The sequence below is a fragment of the Pollicipes pollicipes genome, unplaced genomic scaffold, assembly GCF_011947565.3.
Source record: "Pollicipes pollicipes isolate AB1234 unplaced genomic scaffold, Ppol_2.1 Scaffold_7231;HRSCAF=8579_pilon_pilon_pilon, whole genome shotgun sequence".
NCBI classification, from domain to species: domain Eukaryota; kingdom Metazoa; phylum Arthropoda; class Thecostraca; order Pollicipedomorpha; family Pollicipedidae; genus Pollicipes; species Pollicipes pollicipes.
In genome coordinates this window covers 26,421,359-26,444,556 of record NW_023597034.1, presented here as the reverse complement: position 1 = coordinate 26,444,556, position 23,198 = coordinate 26,421,359, and the positions used below count along the sequence as shown (strand labels likewise).

The 23,198-nt window shown below is 54.7% G+C and overlaps 1 protein-coding gene across 1 annotated transcript; it reads left to right on the top strand.

Annotated features, from left to right (window-relative positions):
- Window positions 1-10,347: 10,347 nt before the first annotated feature.
- Window positions 10,348-22,082, top strand: Nup160 (nuclear pore complex protein Nup160). Its single transcript, XM_037233654.1, has 15 exons — window positions 10,348-10,857; window positions 12,758-12,903; window positions 13,154-13,348; window positions 13,607-13,848; window positions 14,068-14,176; window positions 14,968-15,039; window positions 15,073-15,151; window positions 15,583-15,793; window positions 16,387-16,566; window positions 18,245-18,475; window positions 19,304-19,540; window positions 20,193-20,312; window positions 20,427-21,381; window positions 21,475-21,602; window positions 21,963-22,082. The coding sequence occupies exons 1-15, from the start codon at window positions 10,520-10,522 to the stop codon at window positions 22,080-22,082; spliced, it is 3,363 nt and encodes a 1,120-aa protein (XP_037089549.1). The 5' UTR covers window positions 10,348-10,519.
- The last annotated feature ends 1,116 nt before the right edge of the window (window positions 22,083-23,198 follow it).

Genomic DNA, 23,198 nt, shown 5'->3' with positions numbered 1-23,198 from the left:
AAGCCATAGCCACTTTCTGTGACGCATCACCGTGGACAGTCGATCGGACAAGCCATAGCCACCTTCTGTGATGTACCACCGTGGACAGTCGATCGGACAAGCCATAGCCACCTTCTGTGACGTATCACCGTGGGCAGTCGATCAGACAAACCATAGCCACCTTCTGTGACGTACCACCGTGGACTGTCGATCAGACAGGTGACTACCAGCAGCTGCAGGTTCAGCTGTTGCGCATCCAGGAACTCCAGACGCCCATGTGAAGCACCTTTTGTGTCACGATTTGACGGGGGTGGAATCACTGATGACTAACGCCGTTACTGATTTTGTGTTCCCATTCAATTGATATTTGAACACGAATGTGAGACAAATAAAGCTGACATAGTAGAGAGGAAAAATGGGTAAGCTTTTATCTGGGCATCTTTCTCTTTTGAAAACTATCTCACATTGCACTCGATTGTTCTTTACCCGAACGCGGTTGTTATCATGTGAAAAGCTTGTCGAGCATTTGCCGACTGGCATGACATATGAAGGAGTTGGCATGACGAAAATGTTTGGTACTCACAGGATACTATTTAATAAACAGTATGATGCATATAGCATCAATTACCATTAGCAATTAGCTAATTAGCAATCAAATATAACATCATCAATTAGCATATGATGCTAATTGTTATGTGTAAGAGTACCAGTAGCTAAACAAACCTTTCTGCATTTCTTTGGCTAAGTGTATTCTCTTTGCTCATAAGCAAAAGGGGACTGAGAGGAGCATTGAGAGGAAGGGGGAGGGCAGACCTCCGAAAATACACAAGGTGATGTCATTGTAATGTGTGCACCGTTCCATGTTGTCTAGTGTTCTTACATTGTGAAGTGGATACATAATACACATTATCGGGTCCTTTGGAAGGTCACTCAAGGTCAACATCACATCTGGTCAAGCTCGGAAGCCGTGAGGTCTCTTCCAACGTCGGGCCGGGGGGAGGGGGGGGGGGAGGGAGAACACTACACTACCTCTGAATGGCATTCTCTGCAGATTGACGTTTTGGTAACCCAGTATGAGATGGACACTGGACATTCTTATAACGCCTGATTGTACGGATCGGTTTGGTACTACTCCGTCCTCTGACCTTGAATTTTACCTTGACAGTTGGCAGTAGTTAACGTCTTTGAGGAAGCCTTAGCTAGAGTTGATAACTGACTTTCAGATCAGGGACGTCAGCGTCATACAACGACAGTGTGACGCTACCCCGTGGTTTGAAATGAAATTTTTGTGTATTTTCTGGCCCGACCAATTGACATTGAAAGTAAGCGTTCTCATAGCCGAGGTAGGAATGAATACCTGGCTCACAGATCACAGATAAAGCCATGTTTATCAGCATCTGGCCACACAGCGACAGTGCGATAGTGACCCTTCCTTTTGACACTGAATCCCATTTTTAAAATGACCATAGCTTAGTATTTTTACTGTCAGGACAGCCCACGGTCAGCCGACAGTCGGCCCATACAAGCAGCCCTTTCCAAAACGCCCAAAATGTGATATGTTAACGGTCTCCATGAGCTGAACACATCAATACGTTCCAATGCGCGGGGAATACCAAATTTTAGCCGATATAGCTAGTTTTGAACTAAAATGATCGGTTTTGTCCAATGTAGTCACTGGTGTCATGGCATTTCTCGAAAAGCCACACACAACTTAGCACAATTAAGGTAAAGTTAACTTTTCAGCCGACCGAAACCACTGTTCACGTTGATCCCAAAGGTCGGCCAATACAACCGAATTTTTCTCAGATACACTTTCCCTGGTCATGTGGCGCATCTGTTTCCCTGCAAATTAGGCCGGAGAAAGCAGACTCTGTCTCAAAAAACGGGGGTGAGATATTTCACCAAAAATCAAATCTTATCGAATATGGTCGCATGGCACCTCAACCAACTTGATGTACCATGCTGATTCTCAATCTGGGCTTTGTCTTCTAGCTGCATTTCTCTTTCTGGGGTTACATTAATGTAAAATCCGTTTTTCACCTAATGTCTTATTTTTTATTGAAATTAACATGCGAGTCAATAGTGCTAATTTCGTCGAGCCCTACGATCTCCCTGCTGCTCAGATAGTATCTAGCACATCACATCGTACCTGAGTATCTGGCACATGAGCTCCCATAAAAAATAAGCCGGGGAAAACAAGTTCTCACCCATAACTCGAGGTGAGATGCCTCACCAAAAGTCAAATCTCACCGAATATGGTCGTATTGCACATCAAACGACTGGACCTGACATGCTGATTCTAAGTCTCGGCCCTGTTTTCTACTTGCATTTTTGGTTGCTGGGTTACAGTGATGTGAAATCAGTCTTTCACGTTATGCTTTGTTTCCCATTGAGATTAGCATGCCAGTCAACGGGACTGATTGGTTGCTGAGTTACAGCGACCAGTCAGTTGAAATCGATCAATATGAAATCAGTTTTTCACGTAATGCTTTACTCTCCATTGAGATTAGTATACGAGTCAATGAGACTAATTTCGTCGGTCCGTGCGACTTCCCTGATCCTCAGATAAGCCGCACCTGAATATCTATCGCATCAATTCCCATGAAAATTAATCCGGGGAAAACAGGTTCTTACCCATACACTGAAGAGCAGATACCTCACCAAATGGCAGATCTTACTGAGTATGGTCGCACGACATGGTGGCGGTGGGCAATGCCCTGGGGCGGTGCGTCACCATGCGTGCTGAGGCGAAGTGTTATGGTCCTGGGCGGCGCGTCGCCTTGCGTGCTGAGGCGAAGTGTTATGGTCCTGGGCGGCGCGTCACCGTGCAGGCTGAGGCGAAGTGCCACGGTCCTGGGCGGCGCGTCACCGTGCAGACTGAGGTGAAGGGTCACGGCCCGGGACGGTGGGTCGCCTTGCAGGACGCAAACCAAGTGGGGGTGGGCTAAGGTAGCGTCAGCCAGTCGCCCGCGGTTTGCTCTGCGTGTGTGAGTCATGAGCAGGCATCTATTTGGTGCTGCTCGGGCGCGCAGTGAGAGCCTCCCTGGCGTTGTTGTTTGTTGCGGTCCACCGCTGTTTCGGAGGTGGTCGTGGCCGGGCAAAAATCATTTTAATCATTTAATACAGACGCCTCAAGTGGTTTGACATGACAAGCTGATGCCGCATTTGAACTTTATTTTATACTTACGTTTTCCTCGCTGAAATTACAGGAATGTGAAATCAGATTCCTACGTAATACTTTATTTCCCGCAGAGATAAGCATGTAAGCCAATGGAACTGAGTTCGTCGGCCCCTTATAATTTCCTCGATTTTCAGATTAGCTTTAGCCGGATATTTGACACACAAGTTCGTATGAAATAGAAAAAAATGGTTCTCACCCGTGATCTGAGGGTGAGATATTTCACCAAAGATAAAATCTTACCGTATATGGTCGCATTGCACCTTAAACAACTCGATATGACGAGGCCATTCCAAAGCCCGGCTTTATTTTTTAATCGCATTTTTGAATGCTGAGTTACAGTGGTGTAGAATCAGCTTTTCATCTCAAGGTTTATTTTCCCTGGCGATTAACATAAGAACCAATAGGACTGATTTCATCCACCACTATACTTTCCCTGATTTTCATATTAATTGTTACTGGACATCTGACACAACAGCTTCTATGAAAGATGGGCCGGGGAAAGCAGGCCCTCATTCAAAAAACTAGCGGTGAGATTGTCTAACCTAAAATAACCTCTCACCCAATATGGTTGTGATACACCTCGACCGACTCGGCTTGGTAAACTGATTCCCAAATTGCATTTTCTACGCACATGCTTTGTTCCAGAGTCACAACAATGTGAATTCAGTATTTCACCTGATGCTTTATTTTACCATAGATATTGGTATGGGAGTCGATGGGACTGATTTCGTTCCCCTTACTATTTGCCTGATTTTCAGATCAATGATAACTGGGCATACCGCAGGTCGAGGTGATTCCAAATCTAAATAACAGTTACCAATGGTGATGTATTTCTTTTTACGCCTTTGTGCCATGTGCTGGATGAACGATAGCTGTTTTCTCATATTTGGCTTTCTGACATATTTCGTCACAGCTGATGTGCCTGGCTGGTGGTATTACTATTGTCATTGTCAACCTGAGACACGGCGATGTGGTCGGTATTTGTGTGTTACAGCAAGGATCAACTTGGCTGACACGAACGCCATGCAGACATTCTGTTGTGACTCTGGAATGTTTACGAGAAAGCCTTAAACTTCGGCGCCGCATCATCGAGATGGGAACCAAAATAAAGACGGGATCAGAGTCGAGTAATGGCAACGCAACTCTATGCATGTGTACTCAGGTATAACGAGCACGGCAATACCGTGAAGCACATGCCGCGGCACAAGTATCAGAATGATCGCGTCATGGGAAAGCGTCCACACTTCAACTAACATGCACTCTAGTGAAATATCACGAACACGCTCGTCTCTCACGCAAGGCCTGTATGACTTCATATATGATAAGCGATTCGTGACACTTGGCGCCCCACGCTGAACTATGCCATCCGTCTAATGGCTCAAAAATCCCGGCGTTTCACAAGTGGAAAGCTCTGAATAGCTTATGACTAGTTGCCATATCATCCTTGGCTACCACGACTGGTCCCAAGCGGCCTGCCACGACAGCACATCTTGGTTTCTTCCGTTTCATTACACGTCAGCTATGCGATGTGGCAAAGCTCCAAGTGCATCGCAAAACGGCAAGTTCTGAGTTTTGTAGCACTAACATTCGTGTTATCCTGGGACACGGTGAGGCAGCAGTCCGAGGCAACCCGTTGCGAAATCGATTTGATTCACACGAACATCCGGCACACATTCAACTGAAACGTAACCAAACAGGCGATCATGTGTCTCCTCATGTGTCTCATGTGTATGAAAATATGTCATCTCAACCTTGCGCTAGTCTCGCGATGTATGACCATTTTCAACACCTGTTGAGGGTGTGTGCGTTCCATTTACGGTGTAGGCGACTACATAATTCGGTGTCTGGCTTACTAAAAAAATGGCGAAATTTTTCAAATTGTGTTTTGTTTTCAGATTACGGTGTGGCACGTCGTCAAGTACGCCATCATAGTAACAAGTGGGGCGCAGTGTTACCGACGAGCCTATCTGATCGTAAGGTCTTGGGAAGCGGCCGCGGTTCCGTTCGTGGCTGGAATAACCAGATATTGGTTGCTGCAATGTGGCTAATGATGTACCCACCAACTTCAAACCTGGTCGTCTCGTCTCCAGTAAGACACAAACGCCAGACTACAAAAAGCTTCAGCTGAACGTCTGTGATATTCGCAGATCTTTGTGGTTGTGAATGTGTCGTAAGTGGTAAGGACTACACAAGATGCAAGGAGTACCAGACCCATTCCTTGTGAGAGCACAAACTCTAAAATAAGGACACTGAAATTAGAAACGAGGTAGACACATGCCATCTTCAAAAGATCATACTGGAGTGACAACCATATGACTTGCAATCCCTAGGCTGAGAAGGCATGGGTCACATTGCTACGTGTAAAGCGTTGCGTTGTCTTTGTATGTTTCTATATCATCTGTGTAGCCCTCGTAAGTAAGTCTGCTACAGTGTCGCGGTTCATCGCCTATTTGCTTACGTTTCAGTTGAATGCGTGCCGGATGTTCATGGGAATCAAGCAGATCTCGCAACGGGCTGCCTCAGACTGCTGCATCACCGTGTCCCAGGAAAGAACGACTGCTAGTGCTACAAAAATCAGAGCTTGACGTTTTGTGATGCGCCAGGAGCGTCTCAACAGTCCATCGCTGATACAGTTGAGCTTGTGGCAGCTGCGTTACGTTATCAGCACCTTAAGCACCCTAACACATAACTTGAGCAAAATCTGCTGGTGATTCACCATGATCGCGGGCTGACCCTTTTGTGTGAGCATTACCCCTGAAGTCACCATTCTCATGCTTGGGCAGCGGCTGGCAACAATCAAAAACAGCCGTTTTATGCTCTGGAGCTTGATAGTGTCGCACATTCATTTTAAGCACTTATTGTAATGAAACGGAGGAAAAAATGTGCTGTCGTGGCAGGTTGCTTGGGGTCAGCTGCGGTGGCCTTGGATGATACGACAACTAGCGATACGCTGTTCAGAGCTTGCCGTTTGTGATGCACTGGAAACTTTGAGCCTTAGGTGAAATGAACCATTAGGTGAAAAACGGATTTCGCAACACTGTAACTAAGCAACAGAGAATGCAAATAAAAGACCAGACCCCGATCTGGAATCAGTTTGCCAAGCCGAGTCGTGTGATGTACAACAGGAGTATATTCGGTGAAATTTGACTCTTGGTGAAATTCAGGTACGATTTATCTGAGAATCAGGGAGATCGTAGGGGCCGACGAAATTAGTCCCATTGGCTCGCATGTTAATCTCAATGAGAAATAAAACATCAGGTGAAAAGCTAGTTTTACATAGCTGTAACTCCAGAAAGAAAAATGCAGCTGGAAAACAAAGGCCAGATTAAGAATCAGCTTGGCATGCCGAGCTGTTTGAGGTGCCATGCGACCATATTCGATAAGATTTGATTTTTGCTGAGATAGCTCACCCTTGTTTTTTGGGCGAAAACCTGCTTTTTCCAGCCTAATTTGCAGGGAAACAGATGTGTCACATGACCAGGGAAAATTTATCTGAGAATTATTCGCCTGTATTGACCGACCTTTGGGTTCAGCGTGGACAGTGGTTTGGCTTAGCTGAAAAATTGGCTTACTTGAATTTTGCTGAGTTTCTGTGGCCTTTTGGGAAATTCCATGGCACCATTGACCAAATCGGACAAAGCCGATCATTTTGGATGTACGACTTGCTTAATTTGGTAAGTATTGACTAATAGCAAGTGAATCTTGCAAAACTAGCTATAGGAGTCAAAATTCTGTATTCCCCGCGCATTGGGGCGTATTGATGTGTTCAGCTCATACAGACCGCTTACATATCACATTTTGAGCGTTTTTGAAGGGGCCGCTTGTATAGGCCGCCCGTGGGCTGAGCGTGGGCTGACTGTGGGCTGTCTTGACACACACACCGTATTCTTGGGAGTCCAGGCGGGAAATGATAACTGACCTTTAGATGAAGGGGTTTAGAAGGGGTTTTGAGGTGAAATAGTCCTCTTGAAGATCACTGGGTGCAGTTCATAGCCCGGTTCCTCTTGAGGGGGAATCTTCCACATTTGAAGGCATTGAAGCAAGCATCAGATATGCCGACATACGCACACTTTAAACTATTGGTATTTTTTAAGTGGAAAAAGACTCGTGTAGACGATACAATTTCTCTATTGATAAAAACGCGTTCCTCATTGCGTCATTGTTTGATTGCGTCATCACACCTTGTGCAACATGGATTGAGAGCTGATTGAGGGCGATATATCTGGAAATCGTGCTCACGAACGCTATATGAGACCAGCTCGATTGTCATGTTTTTCTTGACCTACATCGCCGCATGGCCAATGAAATGGCAGAATTTAAATGACGTTTTTACAACGTCATGGATACCTGGGTGACCTTGAAATAGTCTGCATGAAAAGGTCTGCACATTTTCGCGGGCGTGTAGCTCCGAAACTAGAGGTGCCTGGGTCTTGAGAAGGGTGGGCCTGTGAGTTGCACCTAATAAGTTTCCAGACGGCTTTTTCAGCTCAAAACCCTACACAAATGTGGAGCACTCCCTTTAAGACTGAAAACCTCTAGTTACTGAGATAAATGCTCGCGAAGATGCGTTAACTATTCTGTACAGGCTATTTCAAGCTCACCCAGGCCTGCACGACGCCACATAAACGTCATTCAAACATTGCCACCCTGTTTGCCATGCTGTGTTCAAGGCCAGGAAGAAAATAATCGTCAAGCCGTTCATGTCTGACGTTCTTGAGCGTTGTTTCTAGATAACACGGCTCTCGATCAATGTTGTGCAAGCAGAGCCATATTCAAAGACATTCGGTTATTTGGATTAGAGGCCTTTTGACCATTAGTGACCATGTCAGGATAATGGGATGAAGGAAAATGGATAACGGTGATGCATGACAACATGCTCATTTAGCCAGCACATCAAATAACTTAGGAATATCGTCGTAACCAAGTGTGTGAATACCAGCAAACAACTCAAACTCAGGGACATATGTGCAAGAATACCACGAGAAAAGGCTGACACATGATCTCATAACGATATTTGCTTCATCAAACACGCCCAGCACCGCCACTGCTATCTCTTGGCGAGTTGGAGCACTAAAAGTGAATGCTAGGGGCCAATTTCGCACGGCCGGTTCAGCAGTGCCTCTAAGGTCATGTGAGCGTTTCGTGACGTTATCAAACAATGGTATATTAATGGACAAAGTTATTAAATAGAGAATTTTGTTGTCCAGAGCAATCTTTTCCAGTTGAAAGTACACTAGTGATTGATTACAAATGAGATTATTTCATTATATCTGATGCCTGCTTCAAATCTTCAAATTCAGAACATTACCGTTAATGTGACCTACAGCCCGCCCTTCGGTCCGTTCAGCCTTCCAATTGGGCCCTCGATCTTTGGTCCTCAGAGACACTTCGGACCCCTCTTCGGGCCCCCTCGAACACTGCTCCTGACTGACTCGGGCGCTTGGTGGCACAGAACCCCTGTTAGGCACTGCGGACCCCTGACTAACACAGAGGCCTCTCATTGTGTCAGTGACCCCTATCACGGCAATCACGGAACCTGGCCTGGGTCCTGCTTGGGAAATGGGTCTCCAGAGCTTGGACTCACATGCAGCCGACTGTTTTGCTCCGTGTCGAGACCGAAAATAAGACAAATATAGTCCATAAACCATCAAACAAGAGAAACAGAGTTCATAAGCCATGTACATTATCTTATGGATATATGGCCTAATGTGAATTCATCCGGCCACACTATTTTAGAACTGATCTGACACATAGTGAGGCTAAGTGCTCAGACACTGGTATGTGGAATTTTGAATCAAGCTATCATAGTACCCCCCAATTCGGGGTGATAAAATGAAGCTGGCAGACCGATGGCCCATGAATCTAAGTGAAACTTCAAGAACATCCAGAACTGCTGAGCTGACACAAAATGATGCTGAGTGGAAGCTGAAAACATGTTGTGTTGTTGCTCTGACCAACATAAAAGACCCACTGACATTCAGCATCCCGTCGCTATATTTGTTCAGAAAATGTTCCTCTGACCGACTCGAGGTTCCTTGCCCACACACGACCCCTGTTAGGCATTGTGGGCCGCTGGTGCATACTCGAATTGTTTCAGGAGCCCCGGCCAATGCCAATAGCCGGCCTGTCCTCGCTCGTGTTTGGGGAAATGGACCACCAGGACTCAGACCGACATGGAAACGACTGTTCAGTGTTGATGGTCTCTGGCCGAAATATATACCCGCACTGTCCCACGCGTCCCAAACCGATGCCAAAACTCTCTGACTGACATTTAAGGCCACGACCCTGCGGGCGGGGGCCGTTCTTAATGTAGCATACGGTCAGTCCTTGGGGCCCATGCCGATACGGAACCAGCTGTGAAATACTGGAGGCTGGGATTTGGGAACCTCAGAGGGGGGGGGGGGGGGGAGAGGACAGTGCCTCCTGTGCCCCATCCTGCCAGCACCGCGAAAGCCACCAACGGGAGCACGAAAATGATAAATTATCTGGAGTACACTGAGACGAGCCATTATATTCATATCCAAAATATAAAAAGCAGCATAAATTGAGACGGGCTGATTCTGAGCTTATGCCATACGCTTTCCAGATCTCTGAGGGCCCCTCTGAACCTACGACAACCTTCTGATCCAGACCAACCACTGGATCTTTCTGAGTTCCCAACGAGCGCTCCCTGGCCCTAGATGGGCCATTTGGAATCTGCGATAGGCCCTTTCCAGATCGGCAATGAGCTCCTTCCGCGCCTGAAACTAGATGGGCCTTTTCCAGGCCCCACAAGATCCTTTTCTGAGCCTAAGATACGGACCCTTTCCAAACGGATATTGGCCATCCACGTTTACTGTGATCTCATGTTAAGCAAATTATTTCCATCCAGCCGCGGGTCATTTGCGGGCCACCTGAAATTGTGGGGAAACATAATTCGCCTTAACCACAAAAGACGAGGTGCAATTCGCCCCGGTACCCCTCCCCCAGATACTCCATAACCTGTCATGCTCATTCACTCACCGGCGCCTGCATGAGCCCCAGCTTTTATGGAAGTCGCTCACGAGAGCAAAAATTGATAACGTATGGTTGTAGCGAACATAGGAATTTAAACACAATATCCAATTGCAGCGCTACCCTTACATTTGTAACGCAGCGTTTCACGCGGTATCTGCGGACGTGTTGTTCACCCTATTCCAGGGACCCTGGCTTTAACATTGGGATCAGTTGTCACCGGCGGTTGAGAGGAGTGAGAATTTAAACCCAAAATCTTCAAACATATGGAAACAAGGCATTGCAGTTGGGATTATAAGTTCGAAGGCACATGTGGAGACGTTTTTGCCAGTGGCTAATTGTATGTTGTGGATTTAGCTGTTGAAGATGTCTCAGCGAGGATTTTCGGGAAATGTTTCTCCAGATCTTCATGAAACCAGATCTGAAGACCTTATTGACCATGAGATGAGAGAAAGTGAAAATTTTGTATTTTGTTCGGATCTTCCACTTTCAGTGCCTGAACAGGGATTAGATAAAAAGTCATTTTCAGACCTTTTAGACAGAGTCACACCTGAGGACCCTTTTGGACACTGGCTGGATGAAAGTGTAAATTTGGAGGTTTACCCAAATTTGTCACATTCGGTAGTATGGGAAAATATTGTAATAAATACTGGAGCATCTCATGGAACACTTCAAGACATCAAACTCCCAGAGTATTCAGGAGGGTAAGCACATCACAAATATTAAGCATTCTCTGGTCAATTATTGGGAGTGTTATGATCATGTACTGAGTGTCACTTGGGTTATGTTGATGTATATGCATATTATAATTATCTGCAAATAAGCATGTCAGATCTGGTTTAACTCATTTTGTTGTTGATATTAGTGTTATCTTTCATTTAAAGAAGTCTGGTATGAGATGCTGTTTTATTGTGAATATGACAATTCCTCATGTGTTGCCATACTTCTGCCATAATATTATTGGACCTGAAGCATTAAAAGGACTTTCTATTTTTGTATTTGGCCTAAATTAAGATAACACACTGAAACCATGTCTCCCTTGTGATATCAGTAGTACAGCAAGGGCAACTGGGGGAGTCTGAGCCTCTCAGGGTATGGCTGTTGCATCACTTCATTGTCAAGATGTGTAGCTTGTCGCTGAGACTGCTCCAGCTGCTCCCGGCCCATTTTGGTGAACAGACCCCAGATAATGTAGCCCCAGTCCAAATACAGGTGGATGATGATCTTAACCAGCAATGGCAGTGTTTGCGCATCCATATTGGCAAATGTCCACCTCATGACCGCCAGCATCTGGCTGGCCTCCGAAATTGCATCCGCTGTCTGCACATGGTGATTAAACCTGTAGTCCACGAACATTCCGAGGTCCTTCTCACTGGGCTTGACTGCGATTTCGGCGCCGTTCAGGAAATGGGTCCGTCTCCGGGTGCAGTTGCCTATGTGCATTACTTTGCACTTTGATGCACTGCAGGGGAGCAGCCACTCCTCCGACCACTTGACCAGGGCGTCGAGGTCAACCTAAAGAGGAGAGGCAGTCAGGGCCTCGGAATGCTGCATTATACTGTACTGTCATCCGCGAATATTTTGACCGCACTTTGCACGTAATCTGGGAGGTCGTTAACGAAGATGAAGAGTAGTGTTGGTCCCAGCAGTGATCCTTGCCGGGTGCCGCTGACAGCGTCGATCCGACCCGACTTCGAGCCCTGGACCCTCGCTCGCTACATCCGATGGGTGAGGAAGACCCTGATCCAGCGCAGCAAGCTACCTCTCGCACTGAAAGCATGGAGCTTGGAGCACAGACGTTCATGAGGCACATAATCGAAGGCTTTGCTGAAGTCGAGGTGCGCCACGTCCACCGGCTGCCATCCTCTGCCGCGGTGCTCCAATCCTCCATGACCTTCAATAGCTGGGTGATGCAGGACCGATTCGGGAGAAGCCCATGGTGGACTGCAGGAAACACTCAAATCCTCGAAGAGAAGTGGTCAATTGGTGCATCTCAGACGAGAAATTCAAGCACCTTGGAATGGACAGTCGGTTACCTTTCTTGAAGATCGCGACTGCCTCACCAAGCTTGCACTCATATGGAAGCTTTCTGGACGCTGATGATTTTTGGAACAGCGTGCTCAGGGGTACCGACGGGACGTCTGCAGACTCATGAAGAACCCGGGGGTGTACGGCGCCATCGTCTGGCCCAGGGGCTCCAAATGTTTTGAGTGATGTCAATTTCCTTGCTACTGCCTGGGCGGGAATGTACACGGCATCCAGAAACGGTCCATCAAAGCTTCAAGGTATCACGGGCGCGGCACCAGGCCCCTCGTCTTTATGACTGGATCTGTTATGAGCTTCGTGCGCAATACATATCTGTTATGAACGTGACCTAAGACACGGATGTAATAATTTTTTAAAGGTATTATAATGCTTTACACTCAATTCTGAGCATCAAGTGCGTATGCGGCATGAATACCATCCAGATTCTCTTTAACAGGGCCTTGGTATTGTTGCAGATTGTGTCTCCAAGCCCTCCAGCCAACTTAGCGCTGCATGAGGTTCACCGTCTTCACCTGGCTGCGCCCTGCACAGTTTAATAACTTGTTGTTTCCTGTACAGGCACACGTTTGTGGCATGTGGTGTGCGGCGCAGCCTCTTCTGGCGTGTCAACCACGACACCCTGGAGCTGACGGAGGAGTCGACCGACGTGGACATACTGAACGGTCACCTGCGCCTACACTTCCGCGACTCGCCCATTTTGGAGGGTAGGCTGCCAGCGCTAGGTCTCAGTTCTCTGGCGCTGGAAGCTCTCAGCTGCCAACGCCGCTGGTGTGCTGTTGCCAGGGTGTGTGAACGAGGCTGAGGGAAGCCTGGTGAACCAGCAACTTCACTTCTGCTGGGTGTCTAGCATTGCCATGGCGACGTCGTAACGCCCGGGCCTGTGAGCTGAGTAACGATTCGCATGCATTTCGTAGGACGTGACTGGGCCGTCACGCGTGCCGCCGCTCTCGACAGGCATCACAGCGCACGAGACGCGGTCAGCGCTGGTCCTGCTGCTGGCCACCGTCAGCAGTGTGCACCGGCTGCGGCTGGAGCTGCCCAGCCAGCCGGCCGGCCAGCAGCCGACCAGCGTCACCTCGCTGCTGCACCAGCTCAGTGCCAAGGGCCTGCGCCAGCCGGACGCCATGCACGTGCTCGAGGGCCAAGCCAGTGAGTGCCGTGGGGCGGCCGGCCGCGCGCCGGCGACGCGGCCTGGGGGCCACTCCCTGCCAGGGGACATCCAGACTGAACTTCTCCACGACTGAAGTCATTGCCTGGAATTGTCTTTCCCTGTCGTCCGTCTTGTTGCTGTGTGCGTGCGTCGCAGCGCGCCCGCTCCGTGGTCGGAGGGGTGGGGTTGAGGGAAAGGGGAGGACAGCTATCCGTGCAGCTCCAGCAGCGTCTGACGGCGCGCCGCCGCCCCGACAGACGCGCCGCCACCACCGCACACGGCCGCCAGCTGGCTGCTACCGTCCGGGGAGGCTGTGTTCCTGCTGGCGGCGCCCGGCGGCGGCGGCCAGGTGGTGCACTACCTGGGCTCGGGACCGGGTCCGCTGGCCGCCTCGCACGAGCTGCAAACGGGCTCGATGGTCGGTCGCCTGTTCGGCTTCTTCTCGGACAGCAGCCAGCAGCGTGTGGACGCGGTGCTAGTGCTGCCCGGCGCGGTGCCGGCGCTGGCCGCCGTCTGCCGGGACGGCCGGCTCCGGCTCTGGTCTCTGCAGCAGCGCGCGCCACTGCTGGAGCGCGACCTGCTGGCGATGGCGGCGCTCCTGGCGGTGACGGAGGGGCGGCGCGCGCCGGCCGCAGGCGCGCGCCGTCACGGCCTGCGCCGGCTGCCGACGCCCGGGCCGCCGCTGCTGGCCGCCCATCTCTGCCTGTCCGGCCAACAGCTGTTCGTGCTGGTGCGTGCGGCGGAGGTGCGGGGCGCCTGGCAGCTGGAGCACGAGGCCACTGTGTGCGCGCCCGACCACGACCTCATCGACTTCGCCCTCACCGAAGGTTGGTCTGTGCGGGGTACTTTCCGTCGGTGGCAGCCGCCCGTGGCTGGTCCGCTAAATCAGGAGAATGGAAAAGTGCCTATTATCTCTGTTGTTGATTGTGTCTGCGTGATTTGGTGTTAAGTCATTGCTGCAAAGCTGAGTTTCGAACAGGAGATGCGATTTTTTTTATTGCGAAGTGTATTGAAGATGTGAAACTGGCACTGAACTAGACTTGGAGACAATACCGTAGGGATGACGCGTAATTTTCCGCGCAAGTGGCTTGAAAGCATACCAGAGTGACAACAAAACGCCGTCACTCTGGGTTGGTTCAATATTCTATGCTACAACTTTAAGAAATTCTCATCCGTTGGTCAGCTTTCCCATGGTGCAGCTTCAGAACACAGACAAGATAACAGACACCATAGTTTGATCGTGCTCGTGGGAGTCATTACGCTGTTTTCGTGTTGATTGACTGTGAGAGGGGCAGTGGACTATGATATTAAGGTGGCAACCCTTTGAAAATGGGCTGTTTCAGCTTTCTGACTTTCGGCCGGTTATGCTGGATTACAAGAACTAGACTCAGCCGCCTAAAACGCCAACCCGGATTACCCGTGCACAATTGAAAATTGCACTAAAATGCTTGCTGTTGAATGCCTTACAATAACGCTGAGAATGGTGTTATCGAACGCCCCGTTTGGGCCAGGTTTGCCAATGACATAGCTAACCCGTGGCACGCCGGGTGTTTGCTGTGTGGAGCGCGACGCGTGTGTCAGTGGTCGCTCGGCCCTGACGCACTGGCCGTGCGCGCAGACGCGCTGTGGGCGCTGTGGACCACGGCCGAGGCCGAGACGCAGCTGCGCTACTGGCCGCTGTCGGCGGACGGCGCGCTGGGCTGGTGCGAGGTGGAGCTGGTGCCGCCGCCGCCGGCCGTGCACGTCACCGCCTCCACGCACCTCAGCCAGGCCTATCTGCGCCACATCTTCCACCCGGGCAGGTAAGCGGCCGCTGCCGTCGCTGGCAGGCACTGGGAGGCTCCGGAGGTTCTGGGGCGCTCTGGGAGGCTCCATTGCGCTCCGAGAGGCTCCGGAGCGCTTCGGGAGGCCCCGGGATACTCCAGAAGGCTCCCGGGCGCTCCAGGAGGCTCCAGGGCGCTTTGGGAGGCTCCGAGGCGCTTCGGAAGGCTCCGAGGCGCTTCGGAGGACCCCCGGGCGCTCTGAAAGGCTCCGGGGTGCTTCGGAGGCTCAGCAGAGGCGGTGTTGTCCGCAGCTGGGTTGGCTGGGGCGAACGCTGTGTCGTGCCGTGGCCGCTACACTGGCACGCGGCCTGCGCCGCGGTCGCAAACAGCTGGCTGTAGACTCTGGCGTGCAGATACCTGGCGCGCTCGGGGCTCCTGGCCCCGCCGCTCAGGCTCGCCGCCGCCCGCAGGTTCCAGACGAGCACCATTCAGCGTGCTGTGAGCATCTACAGCCGGAGTGAGTGCACGGAGACGGAGGGGCTGCGCGCGGCGGTCGTGGCCACGGTGGAGGCCGAGATTCAGCAGTCTGCCTCCGACTACCAGCTGGCGGCGGCCGAGTACCACCAGCTGGCGCTGGCCGCCTGGGACGCCTTCTACTCGGCCTGTCTGCAGTACCACCAGGTCAGCGCTGTCCCCCAGCGACGGCGGCGGCCCGGCCCGGCCTGCTGGCGGCCGGTGAGCCGCGGCGCGCCAGCACTGCCAGCTACGACGGCCTTGCTTTGGTGCTCTGGGTGCCGCGCGCTGGTCAGGACGGCGTCGAATCACGTGGTGCGTGCTGGGTATGGGCAAGTGACCCATTGTTGCGGCCATTGTTCTGTGTAGGCCCGGGCGTGGGATCTGCGAGCCTCTTGTATTCGGTCGTGGCGGTCGGAAAAAGGTTTGCTGAAAGCGCCAGCATCAAGAGTGTGGCCGCTTTGTTCGTGTCAGACTGGCATTAACAGGGCCCAAGCCCTGACGTGGCACGCTCACAAGTCGCCCCGTCCCGCCGTCGCGACTCATACTGCTCTGACCCTGCCTCCACCCGAAGTAGCGACGCGAACCTGTATTTGTCGCCACATCACAATCCAGGGTGGTCGCACTTCACTCACTGAGCGCCGGTTCACTGAGTGGACGACGCGCCCGAAGGCCCACTCTCGGCGGCCAGTGGCTGGCGCTGCCCCTGATCTGTCACGCGCGAGATCTGACCCGCCCCGCCCTCGTGGCGGCGCCGCCAGGTGGCCACCAAGCCGCTGGGCCTGAGCGTCGACCCGGCGTCGGCCCAGGTGGCCGTGGTACGCCAGGCGTTCGTCAGCTACGTGCGGCCGGCCGACCTGGTGGAGCAGCTGTGGCTGGCGGAGCCGGCCGAACCCGAGGACGGCACTCAGCGCGGCGCCGACCCCCGCGCCGAGCAACGGGTACGCAGGGGGCGGCAGAGGCAGCCATCCCCCGGCGCCGGCTGGGAGGATGGCGGCGCTGAGAAACCTCGCGGCGCCGGCTTCCATGTATGTTGTTAACACCACCCGTAAACGTTTTATGCATACATATTTTTGCTTATATCGTACACATCGGTATACCATGTGTGTTTGCCCCCATTCTAGTTGTGTGCGTTTCCTGCATTCTACGGCACTGGTTCGTCGAATCAGTCCGGCGCGTGGTCGCCTCCCCCTGGAGTACCGAGTAGCGCCGGCTTTAGAAGCGCGACCGGACCCAGCCGCCCGGCCGCCAAACGACCCCGGCGCCGCCCGGCGAGACGAGGTCTTGCCCACGCGCTGCATCGTCTGCAGGCTCAGTGTCAGCGGAGCTCGCTATGGGCACGGTTTTCGGTAGCGTGTCTGCGCACACGCGGTCGAAAAGGGCCGGCAAGCCTTTGGCATGACAGCCTTCGCGTAGGCCGCAGATCTGAGCGGGCCATGTATCTGACGGCGGGCGATGAGCTGGCGTGTTACATGAGTCGGCTGCGAAGATTGCAGCGCGCCTTCTGGGCTCGGGCAGCTCGGGCTCGAGCCTTCTGCAACCGGACGCGCGTTTGCAACAGTCACTGTCGCAGATACGCTGCCCCGGCTTGGAGCGGTGGTAACCGCGTATGGGCGTACATGTGATGGAAGCTCCCCAAGTGGGGTTTTTATCTAGTCGTGTTTGCTGATCGGACCTAATTTCGATGCTTTTTTGTGTCCGATCATGCCAGCGATATCATGCCTCCCGAGGTCTTATGTTGAGTTACTGACCTTCGATCTACTAGGACGTACTGGTTAGACGACGTTGCAGAGCAAACACTGGTTTTATTGGCAGAACCCGACTGGTGACGCCGTGCTTATGACCACCAGTCTAAAACGCCGCTAAACCTGTCCCTCCTGGTATATCGAAGGTCGATAAATCACCAGAAGACCTCTGAACTCATACTGCCGAATTACCAGGAGCCAAACCAGGAAAAGCCGAAGAAGAGCAGGTCTTTCTTGCCTATACCATGCCAGCGACGTGTCACCTCTATGCTGCATCTATATCTTATAAACTGGGAGCAACACGATTGCGTGGTGCCAGATGTGCCCAAGAAACCCTGACATGTCCGCCAAGCTGACATGAACGTTGTTTGCTTCACGTTGTCCTGACAATGTAAAGCGCCGGCCTACTTTATTCACGCGGATGCCGAAACTAAGAACGCTGGCACTCACCTGTGGTGGCGCTGTCGCGCGCAGCCAATGGAGCCATTATGAAGCGGGCATGGAAGGTGGTGCGCTGCGCCGTGGTGCCGTCCGTGGAAATGTGTCAGCCTGTGACGTAGTTAGCATGCTTACATCATGGAGTGGCGCGGTCGCTGTGCGTTCTCACTTTGCAAGTCCGCGAGGAAGCGTTCGAACGTTCGTTTTGGCACGTTGGCTCCATGGATCCGACTCGCTTTCCATGTAATCGGACGCGTCGAACGGCGGTCGGTGAAATGGCTGACGTTTGACAGACGACTGCGAGACATGTGCTCTCACCAATTTGTACCGAAAATACTTCTCACAGTCCGTGCCCAGCTGATGTCGTTTGAAGGCGTGTGTCCAGTGCCCACACCTGAACATGCCCGCTGCCGTGTGCCGCCAGTCGGAGGTGGCGCGGCTGGTGCAGTGCTGCCGCCTGCTGGAGACGCACATCAGCACTCAGCTGGCGGCGGCCGTGCGCCAGGACCTGGCGCACCTGCAGACGCCCGACGCCATCGCGCTCTCGGTGGTGGACGCCATCTCAGAGGAGCCCGAGTTCGCCGAGTTCCGCGACCTGCTGGCCGAGCGGGTGCGCGGTATCTCGCACCTGACGGACGCCCTCTCCACACTGCTGACGCTCTTACAGGTGGGAGGGCGGCACAGGCCGGCGCTGCACCGCACCGCACCAGGCCGGCCAAACAGCTCTCCTCGTTGGTCGTTCGGGTCGCTCTGCGGGCGACCCCGGCCGGGCCGAGTGTGACACCGGGTCACGAGGGGCGGGGGAATGACGATGGGCTTTGGAGGAGGGGGCGATCTGGAGGCGGCCTGCAGTAGCGCGTGTGGAACTGGCGTCGGCATGGGCGGCCCAGGCCCGCGTGGCGAGATCGATACGACTGACACCTGCGTGTGCTCCTAGTCCCAAATTTAGCCAAATCGGGCTACCGCGGGCCAACCGGAGTATAATGGTGATGCTAATGTAATGCTAATGTAATGGTAATGCGCGTGATATAGGAATCCGGTCTATCACAGCGCCATCTATGCTGCGATGGGTGGACGGCATCGGGCCTCCAGTGGCCATGGGGCGGTTTTGCAATGGTCGGCCACCCGCGTGGCGGGGTGTCGATGTTTTGTTCATGCCACCCGGCTCTGGGCTCAGTACCTGTTGCTCCTCCGCTCGTCCAAGATCGGTCCATCAGCACCGGGGCGGGCGGCGGTCAACCCAGCCTCCAGGCGTCTCGTGCTGGGAAAACCGGTCCCACAGGTCCCATGTCAGGGTTGGGGTCAAAGGACAACGGATAACAAACCAACGAAACGTGTGTGCTGTGGTCCCAGAGGAGCCAGAAGTCTGGTAGTAGCAATTTATATTTACATCCTGCACACCCTACTGGATGAATTTTGGGGCGATGTCGTGGAGCCGTGGCTCAACAGATGGAGTGAGTGACCCCGGTGACCCCAATGGCTCCCGTCTCGTCAGGTGCGCGACAGCGAGCTGCCGCCAACGGCAGTCGCCGACCAAACGTGGTTCAGCAGTCGGCTGGGCGGCGGCCTGCTGGCGGCTAGCGTGGAGCAGTCGCTGCGCGTCCGCTTCAGCCTCAGCCTCGACCTGGTGCTGCTGGAGACGCTGATGCTGAAGCTGGCCAGGCGCTGTGGGCTGACGGGCGACGAGGAGATGGAGCTCAGTGCCAAGTTCCTGCCCGAGACGGTGATCCAGGTGAGCGACGCTGGCCGCCGACGGCCTGTCCTCCCGCAGCGTGTGGGACCACGGTCTGCGGGACCGCAGTTTGGGGAACCCCGGTCTGTGGGACCGCGGTCTGTGAGACCGCAGCTTGGGGGACAGCGGTCTGTGGGACCACGGTCGGTGGGACCACGGTCTGGGGGACTGCATTCTGGGGAACCGCGGTCTGTGGGACCGCGGTCTGCGGGGTCGCGGTCTGCGGGGTCGCGGTCTGTGGCACCGCTGCTCTGCGTGAGCGCGATGTGTGGTGGTTGGCGGCGGGGCTGGTCAGTTATTTACAGAGCTACGCGAGACGGGACGGGCGTTCTCGTTCTCGTAATGCCAGTTGTTGGACGCTATTTTGCTGGAGATCAGGTCGGCCCGCGCTTTTCTTGCGCGTCTTGTGGGCATGTTCCAGCCGGCTGGTCTGCATTCGACTACTCCAAGTTGCGCTATCACGGTCGGGATTCGTGCTAGGATGCGTTAGATTGTCAACAAACATGGTAATCATGAAGTCTGCGTTAAGATACAAAGGTACGTTTCTGTACCCACAGCCTGGCGTCCTCGGGTAGTCCCGCCCCCGTTGTTTGCTGCCCGGATATGGAGCCGACGCACGAGCGCGCTGACCGGACCCCGCGCGCCCCCACAGGTACAGGCGTACTTCGCGCTGCTTTGGCTGGTAGAGACGCCCGCCGAGCCGGTCAGCGGCGACCGTCAGGAGGGCGCGCTGCGCCAGCTGGCGGCGCTCTGCGTGGAGGAGGCGTCGCCGGCCGGGTCGCCGCCGGCGCCGGCCGAGCGGCTGACGCTGCTGCAGCTGTTCGTGAGTGGCGCCGGCGGGCGGGCGGCGCGCGCCGCCTGCTGGCCGGCCGCGCCCTGGCGCAGCCTGCTGCCGGCGCTGGCCACTGCCGTGACGCGGCTCGTCTGGCCCGTCAGCCGACAGAGTGCGCTGCCCGAGCTGCTGCTGGCCACCTGCCAGCACGCGGCGCTGCGCGAGTACGTGCGCCTACACCAGGCCTGGTGCGACTGGAACTCGGCCTCGCGCTGCCTGCTGCTGGGCCTGGCTCTGCTCAATCTCGGCCAGCCCGACAAAGCGTGCGACATGTTCGTGTCGTCCGCGGACGCCGTCGGCAAGGACGAGCCGCTGCTGGTGCGCCTGCTGCGCCTGGAGCCGGCCGCCGATGAGCCGCATTCGCGCCTGCTCGTGCGCTACTACCTGCGCATCATCCAGCTGCTGGAGCTGCACCAGCTGCCTGACTGGGTGCTGGAGCTGGCCACGGCCGGCATAGACGTGGCGCTGGACGACGACCCGAACGTGGCCACGCTCTGGTCCATCGTGTTCAAGTACCGCCTGCGGCTGGGCCACGTGACGGAGGCGTACGCCGCGATGAACAGCAACCCGGAGCAGTCGCGGCGCCGCGACTGCCTGCGCCAGCTGGTGGTCACGCTGCACGAGCGGCGCGACCTGGCCACGCTGGTGCGGCTGCCGTACGTGGACATGCTGCACGACGTGGTGACCATCCTGGAGGGCCGCGCGCGCGCCTCCGAGCCGCTCACTTCGCGCTTCTATGACGTGCTGTACGCGTTCCACGTGCACCGCGACAACTACCGCAAGGCCGGCACGGTGATGTACGAATGCGGCCGACGGCTGGCCGGCGAGCCGGATGGCCTGCAGCGACAAGCCGAGTGCTACAGCGCCTGCGTTAACGCGCTGCAGCTGGTCAAGCCCGAGTACGCCTGGATCGTGCGGCCGGAGGGCGAGGCCGGGGACGGAGCCGGCGGCGTGGCTGTGCTCACGCTTGACGAGATCCGGCGCGAGGCGCAGCTGGTGGCGGCGCGCCTGCGGCTGCGCGAGTGCGAGCCGCGCGACGCCGTGCTGGCCGGCTCGCCGTCCGAGCTGCTGGCGCGCCTGGTGGCGGCGCGCCTCTACACAGACGCCATGCAGGTGGCGCGCGCGCACCAGCTCAGCGCCGAGCCAGTGGCGCGTGAGCTGGCCGCCGCGCTGGCGGCCGGCGCCGGCGACGGCACCGCCTGGCAGTGGCTCGGCCGGAACGAGCTGCCGGTGGCGGCGGCGGCGGCGGGCTCAGCGACCGAGCAGACGGCCGCGCTGCTGCGCCACGTGCTGGCCGCGGCGCCGGCCGGCGACACGCGCCTGCTGCGCGCCGCCGCCGGCCGCCTGCTGCAACTGGGTCGGCCGCTGCCCGCCTGGCTGCTGGCCGACTACGAGCGCAGCAACGCGGCGGAGCTGGGCCGGCTGCTGCTGCGCTCGGGCCAGCTGGAGCCGGCCGGCCGGCTGCTGCTGCGCCTGCTGGAGGCCGTGCTGGGCGCCGCACCCGAGCGGCTAGGGCTGAGTTCGGCGCTGCACGCCACCGCCGCGCCCGTCTGGCTGCCGTACACGCTGCTGGACCAGGTGCTGGCCGAGCTGGAGCTGCGCCGCGACACGCCCGTGTACGCAGCCCTGCACGAGGGGCTCAGCGGCCGGCTGCAGGCGTACCAGCAGACGCTGGGACGCGTCTCCGCCGACATGGCCGCCGTCCGCTAGTGGCTGGCGGCGCGCGCGGCGTCAGTCGCGCTCAGTTTGGTGGCGCGAGGGTCACTGGTGCGGTGTTTTCCAGAACGGCTGTTTCCCCCCATGAGCGCTAGGTGGCAGTAGAGCTGTCTCGACCTGTCTGTGTCATCACTCGGGGGTGCTCTCCGGCATTGCTTGTTCCATGTTGAAAGGTGTTCATTTTGGCTGAGTAACGATTTTGATAGAGACGATGGTGAGCACATACATGTTTTGCAGGATGAATGCTCTAATACAGCAAATGTGCACTCTGATACATTATCAACCATGCCCAGGTGCTGCCAAGTGCGCCCAAGCTTATTCGATGAGAGCCGTAAGAAGCGTATGAGCCCAGGCTGCGACGACCAGTGCAGAGATATCTGAGAACAAGGTACTATTTGGGCCGACAGGCAGCTGGGCAAAAACAACTGGTGTTTCAAAGCTACAGCTGTCCGTTGTCCGACGCAGTGGGCCCAGGAAGCCAACCACCCAATCGGCACGCTCAAGTTCAGAACCATGTGTAGCACAATGCACTTAACGAGCCAGAAGAAACTGAAACACCGACGATCGCGCGGCGACAAAACCATGCCAGTCATCTCAAAGGAAACGTGTATTTCATCTCAACGAGATCGATCACTGCACCCTGAATGGATTTCGTCTCCTCTTGACCAAAAAGCTTCGTAACTGGGAGCGAAACCACATGCCGTCACCGAAACCGGCCTCACTGGCGGGGAAACGGCGGATAAACGCACTCCAGCGTGGCGACCACTCGGGACGTTTTTATTCGGTGGGTTGCCGTCTGTGCGAATCGTGGTCGTTGTCATGGCGACCGGCGCGTATCGAGATTGAGGCACCCCAGGTCGCCAGCTATACATCGACAAACGTGGTAAAAGCGAGAACACTAATGATAAAAACAACGCAACAAAGTCATAAAAACAGCTTCGCACCCCTTTGTCTGCGCCGGGCTCGGACCTCCGATCCTGAGGCCTAGGGCGGGCGCCGGGCGTCAGTCCCGACACCAGGGCGAGCGCCACTCCTGACACCAGGGGCGAGCGCCGGTCCTGATGCCTAGAGCGAGCGCCAGTCCTGGCGCCCGAGGCGGGCGCCGGTCCT

Bases quoted from the DNA above. Each gene is read 5' to 3' on its own strand.
- Nup160 (XM_037233654.1), top strand. From the start codon at position 10,520: ATGTCTCAGCGAGGATTTTCGGGAAATGTTTCTCCAGATCTTCATGAA. The intron at 15,040-15,072 runs GCGCGCTGGGCT...TGGAGCTGGTGC, and splicing joins CTGGCCGCTGTCGGCGGACG to CGCCGCCGCCGGCCGTGCAC. The intron at 15,794-16,386 runs GTCAGCGCTGTC...CGGCGCCGCCAG, and splicing joins CCTGTCTGCAGTACCACCAG to GTGGCCACCAAGCCGCTGGG.